We start from the raw sequence: 21,633 nt of genomic DNA, 5'->3' as shown, positions 1-21,633 counted from the left end.
TGTAACCCAAGTGGTAGGCACAAGTAAATTTCTTACTAAGTCTTAAATAATCAGCAAGCCATAACATGAATGGCAATTTAGATTTGGCTCAATGTTGGAATCTTTCATTTCATTTCCAGAAACTTGAATCCACCATAATGTAAGTTACAACAGTATCCAACTTAAAAGCTTCGGCACAACACAATAAACAATTCTCAGAATGAAGAGACAGACAAAGGAATGGCAGAAAACCTTTGCTAGCTGTTTGTCTGACAGGGAGTTAATGTGATAGGATAAAACAATTCTAAAGTGTAAACACCAGTTTAAAAGATAATCTGATCAGGGAATAAGCAAATCAAATAAACTTTTTTGAAACAAAAATGTACTAATGTTAATATAAAATGTGAAAATGTTCTGGCATTTTAACAATGAGGAACACATCAACCAAAGTTTGTTGATCAGTCCAGAATGGCTGTCATCGGGAACAGAGAAATTGCAAATTTGGGTGAGGAGGTTGAGAAAGGTTTATCAATGGAGGTATCTAAAGAAATTAAAAATAAGCCAGGGGCTTAATGCATGTAATTCTAGCTACTCTAGAGGCAGATATCTGAGGATTGTGGTTCAAAGACAGCCACAGCCTGGGCAGGAAAGTCTGTGAGACATTTATCTCAAAAATAGGAAGTGCTAGAGTTGCATCCTTTAGCAAAAGGGCTCAGGAACAGTGCCAAGGCCCTGAGTTCAAGCCCCATGACCAACAAAAAAGAAATTATAAATAATGCCAACGTTTGATACAGCTATACCAGTTGTTGATATATATATATATATAATAACAAATATGCATACACATGGATTTGTATAGAAACCTGAGTTTGATACTTAGGGATGTATTATATATATATATATATATATATATATATATATATAGTTGTATATATATATGTATAAGTATATATACATATATATAATTATAACCAATACTAGCCAACTTACATAAACAGCCAAGATGTATGAGACATATGAATGGACAAGGAAAAGAGAGTTCAGTTTTTAGAGATAAGCATGAAATCACATCATTGGCAAGAATATGCATGAAACTAGCCATCATCATGATAAGCAAATTAATCAAGTATTCTGAATACAAGTACCACTTTTTCTCTCCTAAATGTAGGAGAAAATAGATTAAAATACACTGAGGAAATTAGGGATGTTAGAGATGGAAAGAATGTGAGAGGAGGAGTAAGTGTATATAAATAGAGTTGGTAACTATGACCAAATTATGTGACAAGTAAAATGCAAATACAGTATTAAACCAGATACCAGGCACAGTATTTTATTGTAATAAAAATTGAAAAATATTGCCACAATCCGTGTGGGTGTAGATTGAGGCAAATCTATCTGACCCCCTGACATGTAATTGTAGTAGTGCATTTACCTGTGGCAAAGACTTGATGCATAAAATATTAATGTATTTATCCTGTACCATGCTACCAGAAGAAAATCCTGATGAAATGATTGCTTATGGTGAATGTGTGTAACCTTCTGAAGCTTATGGTGAATGTGTGTAACCTTCTGAAGCAATCCTGGAATGACAGGAATAAGTGCTTGAAGTACTTTATCAAGTTTTTCCTGTTATCCTGTTATCTCCCTCATGCACGTGTCCTTTTGATCTGTTCCTTTAAGATGGTCACTGGACAAACTGACTCTAAAAGTGAAGGCTGATTTTCACCATGGCTGTTCATTGAACTCATTCCTCACCCCATGGTGAATTTGGAAAATTAAGTGTTTACCATTAAAATATTAAGTAGGAGATATCTCTGCATGGGTATTTCTTTATCTGTTGTCCTGATAACTGCTGGAGGAACTGGGAACTAAACCAAGTGAACAGACATTAATTAAGTCAGGACATCCTGAACTATAGCCAACAATGCTTCAGATCTATAAATAGCTAAGAAATACACAGCTACCATAACAGAGAGATTCAATGATTGTATATTCAATGTTTGTTAGTGCACTAACAAAAATATTCTAGTATGTTTTCAGAAATTATTAGGTGAACAGGAGAAAATAATGGAGGAAAAAATGACAAGCAGGCAAACATGTAGCTTTAACATAAAGGTACACATCTCTTCAATCAGAAGGAAGAAAGTAATTTCTATCCCTGCCTTCTCTCTTCCCAAGTGCATATAGCTCCTTCTGATTATATTTTTCACACCAGCACTTCAAAAAGATGGAAGCCATTGATAGAAAAAATGGCACTTCTCATTCAATAAGAATCAAACAGGGTGCTAGAAAATTTTTCAACTTCCTCATTAACCGTGCATTAATGAGACACTCTGCTACAGATCAAAACTTCAGTATGTGCATGTGCACAGTAAAACACAACTCAATTGGGGCAAATTACATTCCCCCATGAGTTTCCTTGGAATGCAGGCTGGCAGCTCCTGGGTCATGAAGCATATCTGACATAAAATAATGAAATAGTGCTTAGTATAAAACACTGGGTGTCTACATAAGAATATTTTTACTCCTTGTTATCAAGATATAGGTGAAAACTGGGTGTAGGTGGCTCACTCCTGGAATCCTAGTTACTCAGGAGACTGTGGTCTGAGGATCATTGTTCAAAGCCAGCCCAGGCAGGAAAGTCTGTGAGACTCTTATCTCTACTAAAAACTACCAAAGAACCAGAAGTGGAGCTATTGCTCAAGTAGTAAGGTGCTAGCTTTGAGCAAAAAGAAGCTTAGTGTCCCTTAGAGCTCTAGGTCAAAGCCCCAGGACCAGTACAACCCTCCCCCTCCAAAAAAACAGATATAGGTGATCTCATGCTTACTAAAGTAAAATTTTCAAACTACTGGCCTATGTTGAAAGAAATATATCAGCAGCCTCTTAGTTACAGAATTCATGCCACTGATTCAGGCTGTTTGTCAAAACATCAGTTCATCTTTTGCAGTGACAGCTAGGATGAAAGAGATAGAGTGATGATGGAGTAAACTGGAGAGCTCTCAGGCCTAGAAATAAGCTACATGGAAGGAAATAAGAGTTCTACTCTGCTAGCAGGCAGAACATCACTCTAAAGTAGAGACAAGATAAAATAATAAATCTAGCTGTTTCTGGTGCAGTAGAAGATAGGAAATCAAGGTCGAGGAAACAGAGAACATTGAAGTGAGCACCCAGAATTCCCTCAGGCATTGCCATTTGAGAACAAAACTGCAAACAGAAATAAATGATGAATCACTTACAGCATGCTGTCTTTATGGTTGGTAGTAGCATCACTGTTACTGGGATCTGCTCCTAAAGTGTAGAGAGGGAAAAACCCAGCTATCATCACATCTCCATCCATGTGTGCCTTCTGTTTCATTCTGGAAAAGCAGCTAGTGCCACCCAAGGACTTGACAAGGAGTGGAAGCTGGAGAAAAATAAGTGTGAAAATGAAAGGGAACATCACGGAAGCCTCTGCCAACCTGGAATTCTGGCTGGAAGTGAAGCCTGTGGGATAAATATACTATAAACATATATATTATATTTGTTTATATATGCAGATGTATCTTTTTAATGACAGGGAAGTCAACTGTAAGCCGGTTTCTCTCATGCAGCCTCCTCTAGTCTCCTTTAGGAATGGGGAAATCTCTCAGCCCTGAGGCTTGGCACCTGAGGTCCAGAAGAAAAACACAAACTGAAAAACATGTTTGTGAGACTATTAACCTACCTCAATGCATCATGATTTCATCCAACATAGTAAGACCCCAGTGATGAACTTCTCTTTATTACATCTTGTCCCAAGACTGATAAAAGAACGTAGCTGAATGAAAGCCATTTGGGATGATGCACCTGGATTGCATCAGAAGATGCCATGCCAGGTGAAAAGATGAAATGGTCAGAAAGGTCCCTGCCAATAAGAAGTCAACCAACATAATTAAGGCACTGCACTCTCCAAACTTAAAGACAGGCAGGGTCCAACCTCACAAAATCAGTATCCATCACAGCCACAGAACATGGCTGGTTGCCCAGGGCAGGTTTGTGAGTTACAGGTGCAGAAACCTCAACTAGTGCACCCACTTACTGCTGCCTGGGAAAGCAATGCTCATAGTGAAGTCATCAATTACACATGGGTATCTCAAGATGAATGCAGTAGTTGCCATGCAAATTTGCATTCTGGTTATTGACCTTCTTCTCAGTGTAAATTTTACCAGACATGCTAAATACTTTTATCAATATTGTTATATTGATATATTCTCAGTGATGCACTGATACAGTCAACGCATTGGATTTTTCTGATAAAGGTGTTCTGAAAACTTGCAGCTATATAGGAAATCCTTCTCTCTCTTTACAAACTTAAGAAAATTCTGTGTAAAATATACTCCATACTTCCTTCCCATCACTATGTATGACACTCATATTCTATGCAAAGACCTCCTGAGCCATTTAGAAGAGAGACATTTTAGGGCAGTGAACTTACTCTGCACAAGGTACAGATTACAGTAAATCACAGTGTGCATTAAGGATTAAACAAGACCATGACAGGTCCTTGTGTACCATTGCAACACTGGTGTAATCTGTTATTAATGGGAGAAACAGTGAAGGTAAGGGCACGTGGCTCATAGAACTTTCTGTTCTTTCTGTTCAATTGTTGTTTAAAGCTAATGTAACTCTGAGAAATTGATCATAATAGTCGTTAGAAAAATATCTAAACAGGTCAGTGATCTTACCATTTTAGTACAGTTTTTATATTCCTAAATAGCATATACTAGTTGTTAAGAAGGTTTTGTTTGGAAATTTTCATGTGTGCATGAAATGGTCTTAACACTCTCATCCACATCCCTTCTTCTTGAAAAGTTTCACCAGAAACCCTCTGTACAGTACTTTCACAATAAGAAAAAAAGAAAAGTTTCACCAGTGTCATGGCTCCTTTTCTGTACAGGGATATTAAGTTCATTGATCTTTACAATACCTCTTTACAATATTCATTAACCTTTCCCCTTCCATTGCCCAACATGGACAGCAACTCAATTATACTCCTATTTTATCATTTTAAATGTATAATAACTATCCATAAGGTTTCACTGTGATATTATCTTGAAATGAACTCTACATTTGAAGAAAACCTGCCCACATTAAGACTTAGAGAAAGATTCATTTGTTTAGTATGTTGAATGAGTTTTCAGAATTTCACAAAAGTGTGTGCTTATGTGTGGAACCATGCACACACACGTGTGTGTGTGTGCCAGTGCTGGTTTTTGAACTCAGTGGCTGGCTCTTATCCTAATACATTTTGCTCAAGCTGGCACTCAACCACTTGAAGCACACCTACATTTCTGGCTTTTTGCAGGTTAATTGGAGATTGAGAGTGGTTTTTTTACTGCCTAGGCTGACTTTGAGCACTGATCCTCAGATCTCAGCCTCCTGAGTAGTTAGGTTTACAGATGTAAGGCATTGGTGTCCAGCATTTAGCAGTTTCTAATGATCACAAGTGGAATGGTAAGGTATTTAAGTTAAGGAGAGTTGAACCAATGGAAGTGGAAAGCAGGGTATAAGGCTTCCCAGAGATAAATCTTTCAGTAGTTGCTTTGAGTGATTATCACTAGACACTGATCCACTGCAGGGCATCCTTTCAAGAATCAATGTGGGGGTAAAACCCCATTATGTCAACTACTTAAAATAAACGTTAAAACTTAAAAGAGTCTATGTTGTTCTCACGCTTGCGAATATGTTCAAACTTGTAATTGTGGGTTTTCCTTGTGAATTTATGCACAGACAACTTTGTTTATGAGCTGGTTCAAAGGTTGCTTTTCCATCCACTTAAATTGGTTGTACAGTCATTATTGCTCTCTTGTCTGCATTCATTGGATTTTGTAGGTTTGTTGTTAGTTTCTTGTAAAAATAGATTGAGGCATAAGGTATGTGGAAAAAAATAGGATTTAGCCTCATTACAATCGCTTGAGACTGGCTTTGGGGTTCAGACTCCCTCCACTGAATATATGGGTTTTCTCTACAGACAGTGGATATAGAATTTACTGAGAACCCTTGTGGCAAAATCTGCATAAGGAAGAAGCAGAAAGAGCCCCCTGCATACAGGAAAGAATGGGCATCTTGCTATGGAAAGACAGGCACAAATGCCTGGGAATCACAATTCCTCCCTAGGCAAAGCCAAGGAGGAAGGGAAGGGCTTTTCTTGGCATCTGTTATTTAGGACCTACTTAGCCTGAATGAGAAATGTTTGCTTATCATTCAGATTAATTCCTGAATGGGAGAGGGGCCCGTATCAGTAACCAATCAGGACCGCGGTCTCTGGGCTCTGAAGCTGACCAATGAAAAGGAGCGCCAATGGTAGGAGGGGCCACCAGGTACTGCGCAGCAGCTTCTTGTCTGGCACTGCCATGTTTCCAGCCTTTTTGGGGGGTGGAGGGCTCCTTGAGGCCATGGTTGCGCAGCTTAGTGACTGTTGCTGTGGCTGATTTGGGAGCCATAGAAGAGCCATCTGACATGCCAGAGGAAGTAAATGGTGAGTGAGGAAGGGAAGCTATGGGAACCTGAAGTAGCAATGGCATCCCATTGTCATGAGGCAGCTGTGTTGTCCTTGGGACTAGACTTTAGTTGTCCCAGCGGGCGCTGTGTCCCCTCTGGCCTGCAGGGCAGGGTAGTCTTGCAGCCTATAACCTGTTCCCTGGAAGCCAGCTCCCAGCAGCTCCCCGGAGTAGCTCTATGCCCACCAGGCATGTCTCTTCAGAGCAGTAACCGTGGCTGCGATGGCCGCTTGCTCAAAGAGAAAACTGTGCTTGTGTGCAGAGTTGGTGCAAGAAAGGAGTTTTGGGACTCAGTGTCCCCTCCTCTTCTCTCTTTTGTGGGATCCCTTTTCCTCTAAGGCTTTTAGCTTCTCCCCTCTGGCCATTGCTTAGACTTGCCCATAAATCCCGGATTCCATGTATCCCTTACATGGCCCAACTTCTGGAAAGTGGGGATCCACGTGTACTCATAGTGGGTTTGGAGTAAGAAGGGAGACACTGATTTTGACGACCTATTACAGTTCTCAGACTTTCTAGGCTCGTTTTGTTGTTACTGGTGGTGGTGTTGTTTTGGTAGAACTTTATTATTTGTATGTGTGTGTTCAAGTCCTGTGGCTTAAACTCAGGGTGGAGGGGCTGTCCCTCAGCTTTATCCTCAACACTAGAGCTTTCTCTCTTGAGTCATAACTCCACTTCTGGAATTCTGGTGGTTTACTGGAGATAAGAGTCTCACAAACTTTCCTGCATAAGCTGGTTTCAAAGCTTGATCCTCAGATCTCAGCCTTCTGAGTTAAGCTTGGTTTTATAAACAAAGTTTGTCTTACTGTATTACTGTCTGGTGTAGAGTATGGCGAAATCAGCTTCCAGCCACAAGATTCTTTGTTGCTATGATCCTCTTGTTCTTATGGTGACAGTAAAGGAAGAGTTTGATGGTTTAGGCTTTAAAAAGTTAGCTTCCTAACTCATTAGTTTAAGCCTATCATCTTAAGACAAAACTTGGAAATTTACAAATTTCATTGGGTTCAAAGATGGGAAGCTTCATGTAACCGTATTGGAAGTTTGTTTGCATATGCCATGACACTTCTCAGCAGAAAGGTCTGGAGGTCAAAGTCATGTAATCACAGCGAATTACAACACTTTGGAAAAGCATTTCACTGTTTTCTTTTGCCTTCAGTGGTTGGTATAGACAGTACAATTTGTTCCAATTGTGAAAGGCTGGGAAAGGAGACAGTCTGAAAGGTATCTTTGGTCTCTGCCTGTAGGACAAAAAAGGTTTTGTGTATTTGAGAGCTGATGTGTAATGTGATTTTTTTATTTAAATTTTATTGTACAGGTTATATACAGAAAGGTTACAGTTACATAAGTTAGGTAATGTGTACATTACTTTTTGAACAGTGTTACCTCCTCTCTCATTTTCTCCCACTTCCTCCCCACTCCCCCAGTTGTAAAGTTCATTTCCAGCATAGTGTCTAGTGAGCATCACTGTTGAATTGGTTCACTCTTTGTCCCACTATTTCTGTGATTTGTATTCCCTCCCCCAAATCAATAAACTTATATACAAGACAAAGGGTACAGAAATCAAAAACAGTGACAACAGTTTGTTGCTGTTTGACAATACCACTTTGTTTATTCCAAATTCAAAAATATTGGCATGTTAAGTTTATGTCTCAATGAAAGTGTATTATTTTTCTGAGTAATTAATGATGATTCCTTAGGAGGTTTCCTTTGTAAATCCACTGGTATAATTACAATATTACGAGATTATCATATTTTCCATAGTTGGAGGCTGACCTCACTCCTGTTTATTGTTTTAGCCTAAAATTTGTTTCCTTTTATTTCCATAATCTCTGATGGGTTTTGCTGTGGCTTCAGCTTATATTCCAATGAGACATAAAAGGAATGCACATGAAACACATTTCATGTGTTCTTAAATTTCATTTCTCCAAAAACATAACTAAAAATAACAGAATCTGTGAAGCTATGTTGATATATCTATGTTGATATAGAGAGAGAGTTATATCCATGCTGATACATAACATAAAGATCAACATTCAGGTGTGGCAGCACATGCATACAATCACAATATTCAGGAGGTGGAAGCAAGAGGATCCATAGTTCAAAGTCAGCTTGGTGTACATAGCAAGACCCATTTCTGAGAACTCGCTCCTTAACTCCTTTGTGTAGTGTAATTTTTCAAAACAAATCTTTATGTCAGGTTCTGGTATGTCCTCAGCAATAGGAGTGTCTTTACTGTTCATAATCCTTTTCCAGACAAGGTGAGGATAATTGGTGTAAATGAGGTGACTCGGGGTGCCAGCCTCTGTCACTTCAGGGACTAGACTGGTGACCAGACGGAGCACTGGCAGTGTGGTGGGACTGAGCCCTGATATTGTATGAATTGTGCTAAATCTCAGGGATGTTAGAACTTACTTGAAGGACACCTAGTTGTTGTTGAGAATTGACTCTTGTCAATAAGCACCACATATTTGATATCTCGAGGTGTTAGAAAAAAATCCACTACATATCATCACTTTCAGTGTCTTCTAGGGAGTGTTGAGCACCTTGATCTGTTGAAGAAATTGCCAGGGGATTAGTTGTACATTCTTTATAGGTTTACCATCTGTTTACTAAATAATAACTTTTTTATGGTTTTACCTATCTTTGATTTTGGCTGAGTTTTTATTCACAATTATCTAATAATCTGAAAACAGTCTTTCTTTTGGTGATTCCTCTGTAATAATATTTGCAAATATGGTGAAAGTGAAAAGCTGTACTTCAATGCATTCCTTCCATCCTTTGTCTGCCTGTACTTTGTTTCTATTTTGGTTTTCTTTCATTGTTATTGCCTATGTTAGGATTTTTGTCCTAGGTGCCTTTTCATAATGAATTATATTTTTGGTGTATATACATAATGGATAATTCAAATTTAGGAAGAAATTTTGTTTTCAAATGCGTTTTTCATTAGACTTGTGTCTGTGTGCACATGCATATGCAAATGCTCACTAGTACTGGGGCTTGCAATGCTTCCCACTCAGCCTTTTTTGCTCGTCTGGCATTCTACCACTTAAGACACGACTCTTCTTTTACCTTTCTGATAGTTAATTGGAAATAAGAGTCTCTCAGCTTGGTCTCTCCAATATGCCTTCAAACTGCAATCCTGAGATCTCAGCCTTCCTCAGTACCTAGAGGTATAGGGATAATCCATTGACATCCAGCTCATCAGACTTTTATTGATGTTTGACTCCACCTAATTTCCTATGTGGACTTTCATGTTCTTTGTGTGTACCTTTCTCTTTCCTCTCTTCTCTCTTTCTGTCTCTACATGCCTACCACCATTCCTCCACTAATTGCATTTCCTGTTTATCCTATGTATATTATATTCTTTTTTTACTTTCAAGTCCACTTGCTTACAGTGAATATAGCCAAATAATGCCTTTTGTGTATCATTCAAGTGTTGTATGATATTTCTACAATCTTCTAGGAGTGCTTAGTTGTTTCTTTTGGGATTAGCTATTTAGACAATGATGTTATATGTGAACAAAGACCCTCTTCTCAAAATGTACATTTGTTTTCACATGCTTGAAACTTTTTGTGGTGCTTGGGTTGGCTCTATAGTCTTATACATAGGAAGTACTAGATGGGAATGAAAGGATTTAGTACATATTAAATAGAAAAATATACATAATAAAATAGTTATGACTGTACCAGTACTATATAATGAGTAAAAGTCATTTGAAATAATTCCAACAATTTAAACAAAAAGATCATTGAAACAAAAGGTATAGACGTAGCTTAGTGCTTCATTCAACAAAATACAAGTTGAATCTTAAGAAGACTTATTTCTTCACATTTGCTTTATTTTTAAAGCTATGCAAAGAATTTCTGTCTGGCCTTAACAAGATGCTATAGCACTTGGGGAAAAAGATGCAGACCAGGAGCCCTGCACTGGAGGCCAAGATGGAAAACACTTCCACAGCCACCATGACCTTCCCCTTGGCACTGTGGTAGGCAGGAAGGAAGGTGAGCCACACACTGCAGAACACCAGCATGCTGAAGGTCAGGAACTTGGCTTCATTGAAGGTGTCAGGCAGGTTCCTGGCCAGAAAAGCCACAGTGAAGCTGGCCAAGGCCAGGGAAGCCAGGTATCCCAGGACACAGTAGAAGGCAGTGAGGGAGCCCTTGTTGCAAAGGATGATGATTTGACCATGTTCCAAGTGTGTATCTATGTCAATAAAAGGAGGGTTGATTCCTAGCCAGAGTCCACAGAGGGTCATCTGGATGAGGGTGCAGATGGGGATGATGAAGTTAGGAGCCCCTGATACCAGCAGCCACCTCATTGTTCTTCCTGGAGAAGTGGCCTTGAAGGCCAGAACCACGGTCACTGTTTTGGCCAAGACAGTAGAAATGGCCACAGTGAACACAATTCCAAATGCGGTTTGCTGTAGGATACAGGTGACTGGATTGGGACGACCAATAAAAAGGAAAGAGCAAAGGAAACAGGAGATGAGGGATATGAGCAGGATGTAGCTGAGAGTCCTGTTATTGGCTTTGACAGTGGGAGTGTCTTTGTACTTCACAAAAACCCCAAGAACAACAGCAGTGATCATAGAGAAGCAAAGAGCCATGCATGCCAGGATCATCCCCAAGGCATCTCCAAAAGCCAGGAAACTTTCAGCTCTTATGAGGCACTGGTTTCTCTCCGTGTTGGCATACTGATGATCTGGACACTTTACACACTGGTTCCTTTCTAGTAAGAAGCGTGAATTACCATTAGTCCCTTCTGAGAAAATCCCCACTTAGAGTTAATTCTAAGGAGTCACTATTTATTACCATAAAAGTAAATATCATTATTACTAGAAATCTTTAGTGTTGCTATTTGTCACTTCTTTACCTCATATTCCCACCTCATTTCCACCTTATGTTTTTCCCTATGATTGAAAAATTATTACTTTCAGTAACTTTTCCATATATTCAAAATGGACACTTTTTAACCACATGTTTTTCCTGTGCTATATGATATGACGTGTCAAATTGTAGATTATACTTCCTAAATGTCTTTGTGAATATGATAATAGAAATGTCTTTTTAATCCATCTCATTATATTTGTCTCACCCACGTGCCTGAGAAGCAGGGCAAACAAAGAATCAAACAACTCTTGGAAGTTCCAAAGTTATGCTATGTATAATGCTTGTGCCTACATCTTAACCTGAAAGCAATTTTCTGAGCATTTGCTCTGTGGCAAGAACAGTTATGAATACTAGGAAATAAAGACTGCAATATCTATGATGTTAATTGTCTTAGTGTACTTTAGAAGAGGATGAATGTTATCCTTAATCAAGATTGTATCTACTTCCATGGTAAAGTTACTTGTTAGTGAGTGATATAATGAGTTTTCTTCAGATAATATTGAATATAACTGAACAAAAATCAGTACATAATTCAGAGCCAGGATTTGTGTCATTTCAAGGAGTAATATCAATTGCTACATTAAAATACTAGTCAGGTGCTAGTGGCTATCACATATAATCCTAACTACTCAGGAATCTGAGATCTGAGGATCAGAGTTTGAAACCAGTCAATGCAGGAAAGTCTATGAGACTCTTACCACAAGTTAACAGCAAAAAGCTCTAAGGTGAGCTATAGCTCAAGCAATTATGTGCTAACCTGTGCACAAAATCTCATACCCAGAATTCAGGCCTCTGGACCAGAAAAAAACTGAAGAAAGGAAGACTTTGTCTCTGTAATCCTAAAACACAACTTTTGGTTCGCTTGGGGAAAACTAGGAAGAGATGAATTTCTTCATAAGTCAAGGATTTACCTGTCCCATTAGCAATTTCATTCTCTGGGCAAGAGATGCAATCAAAGCAACAGGCAGCCTTTCCCTCCTGAGGGGATTTTCTGAATCCAGGCCCACAACTCTCACTGCAAACAGAGTGAAGTGTCTGAGGAAAATGAGATACACATTGAAACTGTTCACATTTTACCTAGCACTTCCAAAAGTTCATAATCAGATAACTAAGTTAAAAAATGTCTATTTTGTCTCTATATATTCTTATTTTTTAATTATCCTGAATATTTTTGCAAAGAGGTTTCAACATATCAAATGCTGTGTTCATTATATCTTGATCAGTGTCACCTTTCCCATTATTTTCTCCTCACCTTGCCCTTGTGAACTTTCTGTGTACAGCTATATTGTAACGGTGATAGAAACCTGATTTTTAAAAAAATGGGTGCCATTAATAATTTGATATGTAATATCAGAATATTTAGAAACTCTGGTAAGTTAGTATATTCTGTTTCCATCTAAAATTGAACCAATAAGAAATTTCTTTATGTTGGAACTTGTTAAATATATATTACTGGTGTCTTATAAAGCACAAAATCTGGGGGAACATTATATCGAGCATGTCCAAAGATCCAACTCACTGCTGTAGTTCCTATGGTCCACTCTATCATATCTTCAGATAAAAACAATTGTTGACCATGTGGAGAAAACATTCCAACTTTCACCTTAAGGTCAAGACCTTTTGGAATGTTCCAAATATTCACAATGTCATACTCTGCTTCCGGTTTCCTTTTTTCATCCATAATCACTTGCTCTCCAGCAGGATTGTTAAACTCAATGTGTTTCAGAAAGGGGTGCAACTACAAGAAATACATAGTTCTAAGGTGAAAGGCATTGCAGAATTCAGACAGAAAACCTGAATTAAACTGTGTCTAATTGATACTTCATAGTTGAAGTATAACACAGATATCTAATCAAATAAATAAAAGAAAGACTTAAAGGACTACAATATCATAATGTGTCTAAACCCTAGTCAGTCAGGATAAGATCATAAAGATGCTGTTAAAAGAAAACACATTCATCTACATAGTCATGAATGAGACTGCTCTAAGTTGCCTAGCAACAGCTTGACACAAGATTTGGGTAAATGTTCACAAAGTTTCGTTTTCTTAAACTGGTAATACCTTAAGTGTTTTAAACAAGATTGTGTGTGTAACATATGGTAATTGTGTTCTGCAGGACTTAAACTTAAGTACAAAGGGAGCATAATATCCTCTGCTATTATTTAAGAATCTCATAGGGAAAAGCTGAATTTATACTATTAAAATTCTCTGTGTAAGCATAGTAAGGTGATTGCCACATAAAACATTGTTGGGAATGTGAAACATATTTCTTCCTTCTCACTGGCATGTTTTCTTTAAGAACACACAAACACAGATACATCTCATATTCGCTTAAATAACTATACTTTCTCTTGAACTCTCATAAAAAGATCTGAAAACACTTAGCTTAAACCTCTGTAAAAGTCCTTTAGAAAACCACTTTGCTCATAGTGTGTGCTTTATAACATCAAAGGCATTACCTGTGCAGGGGAAGACACCATCCCTTTCCTATTTCTCAATGGTGGCTCTTCTGTATGATGAAAAAGCATTTCATGGAGGGCCTGTGCCACAGCATACACAGCATTGTATATATTGTAACTCTCTTCAGACATGGCCATGTCAAAAACCTGCCCAGGCAACCATTCCAAGGAAGCATTCTGTGGACAGTTCTCCCATGTTAAGCAATCAATCTCAGAATCTGAGCAATTAAAATGAAGGAGCCACAACCTAGCAAGAAAATAGTCACCTGGGTATTTGGAAGGGTTAACTGTCCTTAAAAAATCTTGGAATCCAGAAATATCTGAATGGTGGTGTGAAAAAATGAGAGGCACATGGAATGAGCCTAACACGAAATCTCTCTTTCTGGTTAAATCCCACTGTGAATTCATGATACAAACTTTGCCTTTTATTAAAAGTGGTACAGAATACATCAAGTCTGCAATGGTTTCAGTGTCACCAAAAATAATGAAGACGTTTGCTGATGATGTATTAATTTGGTTGTATATTCCTATGATTTTTGACATTTCTGTAAAGACACTGCCTGGGATCATTTCCTCAAAGGCTACACAGACTTCATTCTTGGACATCTCATCCCTCAGTTGTGGAAGGATCCATAAACCCTTCTCATCCATTGAGATCAATAATCCCACCCAGTTCCAGCTGAAATGAAGCATCAAGGAGACTGTGGCAATGGCTAGAGATGTGTCCTTTGGTGCCATCTGATAGAGAGAAGGAAACTGGCTGTGGTCACTAAGGATAGGATCAAAAGGCCCAAAGGTGACCTAAAAGGAAAAGAAAATTGTAGGCTATGTGAATAAAACAATAACCAAAAGTCACAATTTGAGTCCTAATCTGTATTAATAAATAACAGTCAAAAGTGGTAGGAATTTTAAAGTCATTCACCAAATCCTGAGCAGTTTCTAGAAAATTATTGATGAGCTCAGTGCTCCAGGTAATTCCTTTGTCTGATCCAACCTCCTCCAAAGAGTAGAATGTAAATACCCTTACCGCCACCAAGCTTGGCCCATTAATCCAACCTTTTCCTATCACTCTCTTCACACACCTGAAAATAACACCAAAGACACTTGAGTGATTGATTGATTGATTGTCAGTTGTGGGGCTTGAACTCTGGGCCTGGGTACTGTCCTTGTGCCCTTCAGCTTAAGGCAATTGCACTATCACTTAAGCTACAGAGCCACTTCTAATTTTCTGGTGGTTTATTGGAGATAAGACTCTCATGGCCTTTCCTACCCAGGATGGCTTTGAACTGTGATCCTCAGATCTCAGTCTCCAGAGCAGTTAGGATTACAGGCGTGAGCCACTGCCACCCAGCTATATTTTTTAATCTTTCTTACCGTCACCTGTGGAAATTTGTAGAGTTCCAACAGTTGCCCAATCTGGGCAGATGTTGTTCCTGATGTTCTTGTAAGTACTGCTACAGATTTACTTTCTCTCAAACAGGAGTAGTTTGGGATGTTGTACTGTCCAGAAAGCCAAATAAAGGGGTTTTCAAATGCTGACCAAGCTCTGAAATCCATATTATAGATGTCAAATCCAAGAGTCATGTTGTCTAAAACATCAGAGTTCTTGTTGATTTCTTCAATAGCAAATGCCAAGGCCAGAACCATTTGGTAGTTCTTGAAGATAAACCTGAGCAAGTAACATAGGAACTAAGGAAGCACAGTTCAAAATTGTTTTGACAATATAGTTGTTTATTCTGATTTAAACTAATGAATGAAAGGGTATTTGTTATGAATAACGTTCTTATCCCAGATCACTCTCATTTTTTCTCTTTGTCAAGTGCAACACACCAAAAAATAGTATCTGTGAACAGGAAATATGCCTGCATTTTGTCATAGATGAAATACCAACTATCTCTTCTCTTGATCCACATGTGTGAAAAGTAAATTTTTCTGTTTAAAGTCACCCAGTTTATCTCATGTGGTTGTATAAATGTCTCAAAGAAGAACTTCCAGAAGTAAGGCAAAGTGTGGCAAGCTTCTCTCACATAATAAACTGCTCTTCCTGTAACCTCTATCAGAACTAAAGTACAATGAGAACTATGAGACATAGTTCTGATTTTTGTAACAAAACAAAAAAGATGTCATATAAGTGCACTACAAAGTAGTTTTCCAGCTTATTCTGCCCAACACTGTTAACCCATCTGTAGAGAGGAGCTCCCAAATTTGAAGTAATGGAGAGACTGCATTCAAGCAGTACCAAAGCAAATATGTTGGAATTCAGTGATGGAAATGCACTAGTCTCACAATATAATTAAATTGAGATTGTGAAAAGGAAAGGATCCTGAGTAATGAAGCGATCTAAATACCATCTCTCTATCTTCTCTCTATCTCTGTATATGTGTATACATACATATATATGAAAATAGCATAACAATTTGCAACAGACTGGAAAAGCAGATGAATGGATTGGGGAATACAAATATAAATAAGAGAATGTACTTGTTACGCAGGCACAATGTACATATATGGAATTATAACTTGTTCCACAGGCAATGAACATGTATGGGACTCCTTTATATTACTGAGGTAACATAGTTCAATATTTTGAGAAAAGAGAGGTATGGCTTAAGCAGTAGAATGCCAATGATGAGTGAAAACGCCAAGCAACAGCCTGATGCACTGAGTTCAAGTTATAGGACTGCCCTCACAAAGAACTAAATTATTAATAGCCTGAAGGAAATATCCCTGAAAATAACACAGGACAGTAGTCTGCAATTTCCTCCAAAAATAAAACATAGATCTTTACTACAAGCCAGCCATATCACTCCTGGGCATCTACCCAGAACATCACAAGCCAGGATACCAGAAAGACTTATGATGTTCATTGCTGTACTATTCACAATAGCTAAATTATAAAAACAAGTCCAGATGCCCTACAAAAAATGAGTGGATCAAAACTGTGGTGCCTATACACAATGGAATTTTACGTAGCCATTAGAGAGAATAATATGCCATTTGCTGGAAATGGATGTACTTAGAACAAACCATGTTAAGTGAGATAAGCCAAGTTCAGAGACACAATGCTGCATATTTTTGCTCATATGCAGGAGCTAGTTCTAAAATACAATTGGGTATAAAAAATTATACAGGACTCTGTGCATTCATACACAGTGAGACCAAAGGAGGATGAGCATAGGGGAGGAGAACAAAAGCACAATGCCAGAGTGCCTCTAACCATATAAAATAATATTTATTGAAATGAACTCCAGAAAATAGAAATGAAGGTTTTTGTTTTTGCTTTCTGTCTTGTTTGTTTATATATCTTTGAGAGGGAAAACAGAAATGGAGGGAGAAAAGACTAACAAAAGACTAAGAAAAGACTAGGCACCATGCTGAAAATGAACTATACAATTTGTGGGTGAGGATTGGAGGGAAAAATAATTGACAATAATTTGACAGTAATTGACAATAATTTTATGGGTAAAATACTACTATCTTTAAGCCATGCCATACACAAAATTTGGTTACAATATGATAAAATTCAAGACAACAATAACATGCTGGTGAAGATGTGATCAAAAGGGAACTCCAATACACTGTTGGTGGAAATGTAAACTTGTTCAAACATTCTGGAAAGTAGTTTGGAGATTCCTCAAAACAAACTAAATATATACCTACTTTATGATGTAGCAATTCCACTCCTGACCATTTATCTTAAGCTCCAGTATATTGTAAGGCCAAGAGCACACATGTTCATTGCAGAACTATTCACCATAGCTAAGGTATGAAATCAGCTCAAACGGCCCTCAAAGGATGAATTATTACAAAAACATGGGATATATACATTACCATATCATTTACAAAGAAATGGAAGGACCTGGAAAAATTATGTTGTGAAGTAACTCAGGCCAAGCAAGACAAAGATTACAGGTTTTAATTCATCCAAAAATCATACACCACGATCAAACAGGATTCATTTCAGGGATGCAAAGCTGGTTCATTATACACAAATCTATTAATATAATTCATCACATCAACAAGAACAAGGATAAGAACCACATGGTTAATTTGATAGATAAAGAAAAAACATTTCATAAGATCCAACACCCCTCTATGATGAAGGCTCTGTAAAAATTAGGAATCCATGGAACATTCCTCAATACAACAAAGGCTGTACATGACAAACCTACAGCCAGCATTATACTTAATAGTGAAAAACAAAAGCCATTTCCTCTTAACTCAGGAATGAGACAAGGATGTCCACTCTCTCCTCTTCTCTTCAATCTAGTATCAGAATGCCTAGCTACAGCAATAAGACAAGATGCAAACATAAAAAGGATCCAAATAGGAAAAGATGAAGTAAAACTCTCCCTCTTTGCAGATGACATGATCTTGTATTTAAAGAATCCCACAGACTCCATTCCCAAATTACTCAAGCTGTTTCAAAATTTGGCAAAGTAGCAGAGTATAAAATTAACCCTCAAAATCAATGGCTTTTCTGTATGCCAACAATGAGAAAAGTGTGGCTGAAATTAGGAAAGCAACTCCATTTGCAATCACCCCACAAAAAATAAAATACCTAGGATTTAACTTAGCCAAAGCAGTGAAGGACCTCTATGATAAAAACTTTAAAATCTTGAAAAAGGAAATCAAAACAGAACTTAGAAAGTGGCAAAACCTCCCATGCTCCTGGATTGGAAAGATTAACATCATGAAAATGGCAATACTTTCCAAAGCTATCTACAAATTCAATGCAATACCTATCAATATTCCAACCTCATTCTTCAAGCAAATAGAAGAGGCAATCCAAAAATTCATATGGAACAATAAAAGACCCAAATAGCAAAAACAATCCTTAACAGAAAGAACAGTGCTGGAGGAATATCAATACCAAATTTGAAACTACTACAAAGCCATAGTAATCAAAACAGCTTGGTACTGGCACAAGAACAGACCTCAGGACCAATGGAATAGAATTGAAAACCCAGAAATGAACCTAAAGACCTATAGCCATCTAATCTTCTATAAGGGAGCTAAAAAATTAGAATGGAAGAAAGACAGCCTTTCAAATAAATGGTGCTGGCAAAATTGGTTAAACACATCCTTATATATCATCCTGCACCAGAATCAACTCCAAATTGATCAAAGACGTAGGAGTCAAAGCAGACACTCTGAAAACATTACAGGAAGGAATAGGAGAAACCCTAGGTCTCTTTCTCACAGGCCGAAATTTTCTTAATAGACACCAAGAAACACAAATCAAAGAAAGGTTGGACAAATGGGATTGCCTGAAATTGCAGAGCTTCTGCATAGCAAAGGACATAGTTAGCAAGATCAATAGAAAGCCCACGGATTGGGAGAAGATCTTCACTAGCCATACAATGAACAATAGTCTCATATCTAAAATATAGATGTAACTCAAAAAATTAAATCCCCCAACAACAAATCTTCAAAGAAACAAACTAAAGACTTAAAGAGAAATTTCTCTGAAAAGTAAAGAAGGATGGCCAATGGACACATGAAGAAATGCTCAACTCCCTAGTCATAAAAGAAATGCAAATCAAAACAACATTGAGATACCACCTCACCCCAGTTAGAATGGCTATAATCAAGAACTCTAATAACAACAGATGCTGGAGGGGATGTCGATAGAAGGGAACCCTACTGCGTTTTTGTGAGAATGTGAACTTCCTCAACCACTTTGCAAAGTAGTCTGGAGGTTCCGCAAAAGACTCTACATAGAGCTCCCCTATGACCCAGCAATCCCACTGTTGGGCATTTACCCAAATGATCACAAACAAGACCATAATAAAGCTACCAGCACAACTATGTTTATTGCAGCATTATATACCATAGCTAAGATATGGAACCAACCCAGATGCCCCTCAGTAGATGAATGGATCAAGAAAATGTGGTATATATACACAATGGAATTCTGTGCCTCCATCAGAAAGAATGACATTGCCCAATTTGTTAGGAAATGGAAAGAAGTGAAATAAGCCAGGCCCCTAAAAAATAGGTCCCATGGTTTCCCTTATTTGGAATAACTAGTATATGTCTGAGACAAGCAGATATGGTCAGATAAGTTGATGTTAGGCGAAATGAACCCCAAGATAAAGATTCAATTTTTTTTCTTTCTTGCGATTGTTTCTAACATATTTATAAGATTATTTCTTTGTTGCTTTCTATGTCCCTCCCCCACTGTATAAAACCCTGTTTTCACTGTATTTGATGTTGGTATAATTTGTGGAGGGGAAGGAAAAAACAAATCATTTAAATAGGGATGCAAGTGGACCCATTGCAACAATCAGATGTACAAGTCATTATATCAAAAAATGAATTTTATAACCTTGGCGAGGGTGGGGGGTTTTGGAAAGGGGAGGAATGGGAAAGGATGGGAAGGGGAAACAAAGGAGGAGGCAACAATGTTTGATAAGAAATATACTCAATACCTTGCCCATGTAATTGTAACCCCTCTGTACGGTATTTTCACAATTTTCAAAAAAAGTTTTCATGTTTTCCCTCAAATGTGATGCAAGAATTCATTTGTAAACATATAAGTAAAAATGTTGAATGGTATGCAAGTGTATACAAATGAACTAACTGAAATACAATAGATTCGATAGATTTCAAATAACTCTGCAAAGGCAGAGTTCAACAAAATAAACACCAGGAACTGACTACTTGAAAGGGATGGGGTGAGGTCAAGAGTAAAAGAAAAGTGGGGAAGAATATAGTCAAGAATTCAATATCTCCTACAGAATTTAAAATTTTTTAATATATGTTTTTATTGTAAAGATACTTTTAAAGGGATTACAGTTACCATTAGTAAGGTAATGAGTACATTTTCTCTTGATCAGTTACCCCCTCTTTTGTTTTACCCCAACTCCGCAACTCCTTCCCCCACCCTTCCCCACCTCCATGTCAATTGTAAAGTTCATTTTTAACATAGTGTCTTGTACATCTCCTTGTTACACTGGGTCAACCTGTATCCTTATTTCAGCATTTTGTTATTTCCCTTCCACTCCCCAAAATATAAAAATGTATATACAATATGCAGGGCACCAGAATCAAATACAGTAAAAACAGAGGTTATACCATGGGGGAAGAACATAGGAAAGAAACAAAAGAAATCACATAGTACATTTTAAGTACATTAAAACAATAGCAACAAAGATAAAACCTCTTGTGTCCCTATCTTGAGGTTCATAGCATCATTTTATATGGTCATATGTGCATAGCTTTTGCCCTTTACTACTTGTCAGTTAAGATTATCCTAGACGTATATTCCCTTAATGCAAATAAGGAAAACTATGGGACCTTTATTTCTTTGGTTCTGGATTACTTCACTTAGTATAATTTTTTCCAAGTCTTTCCATTTCCAAACAAATGGAGCAGTGTCATTCTTCATGGAGGCATAGAATTCATATCTATATCTATATATAGATATAGATATCCCATTTTCTTGATCCTTTCATCTACTGAGAGACATCTATGCACTGTATTCATAAACTGCTTTGATAAATGGCAACGCCTCATACAACTTCAAGATGATAAAATTTTTAAAAAGCTCAAATTAAGATCAGATTTTTCCAGACTACCACATCCAGACCTTAAGTACTGCTAAACAACATTAGCTATTTAAAAGTATCCACCAGCAGTAACTTTGATACTCAATATGTCTATTTTAGCCCAGAAAATAAAAATATTTAAATATATCTTGGGAAGTTAAGAGAATGAAAATCCAATAACTGTGAGAAAATAGTGGAGAATAAGAAAGATAAGCACACATAAGATATATATAGAT

General features: G+C 37.6%; 1 protein-coding gene across 1 annotated transcript; it reads right to left on the bottom strand.

The window, feature by feature from the left end:
• Window positions 1–10,312: 10,312 nt before the first annotated feature.
• LOC105998737 (vomeronasal type-2 receptor 116-like) lies at window positions 10,313–19,155 on the bottom strand (the record flags this gene model as incomplete). The annotated part of the gene is made up of 7 exons (XM_013033528.1): window positions 10,313–11,223; window positions 12,296–12,419; window positions 12,904–13,122; window positions 13,845–14,645; window positions 15,225–15,513; window positions 18,831–18,850; window positions 19,111–19,155. Coding segments are annotated over 7 exons (2,409 nt in total), but the record flags the coding sequence as incomplete, so codon positions are not given.
• Window positions 19,156–21,633: the final 2,478 nt, after the last annotated feature.

This window comes from Dipodomys ordii, unplaced genomic scaffold (assembly GCF_000151885.1).
Source record: "Dipodomys ordii isolate 6190 unplaced genomic scaffold, Dord_2.0 Scaffold171, whole genome shotgun sequence".
NCBI lineage: Eukaryota > Metazoa > Chordata > Mammalia > Rodentia > Heteromyidae > Dipodomys > Dipodomys ordii.
The sequence above is the reverse complement of the archived record's forward strand: the minus strand, read 5'-3'. Positions and strand labels throughout refer to the sequence as shown.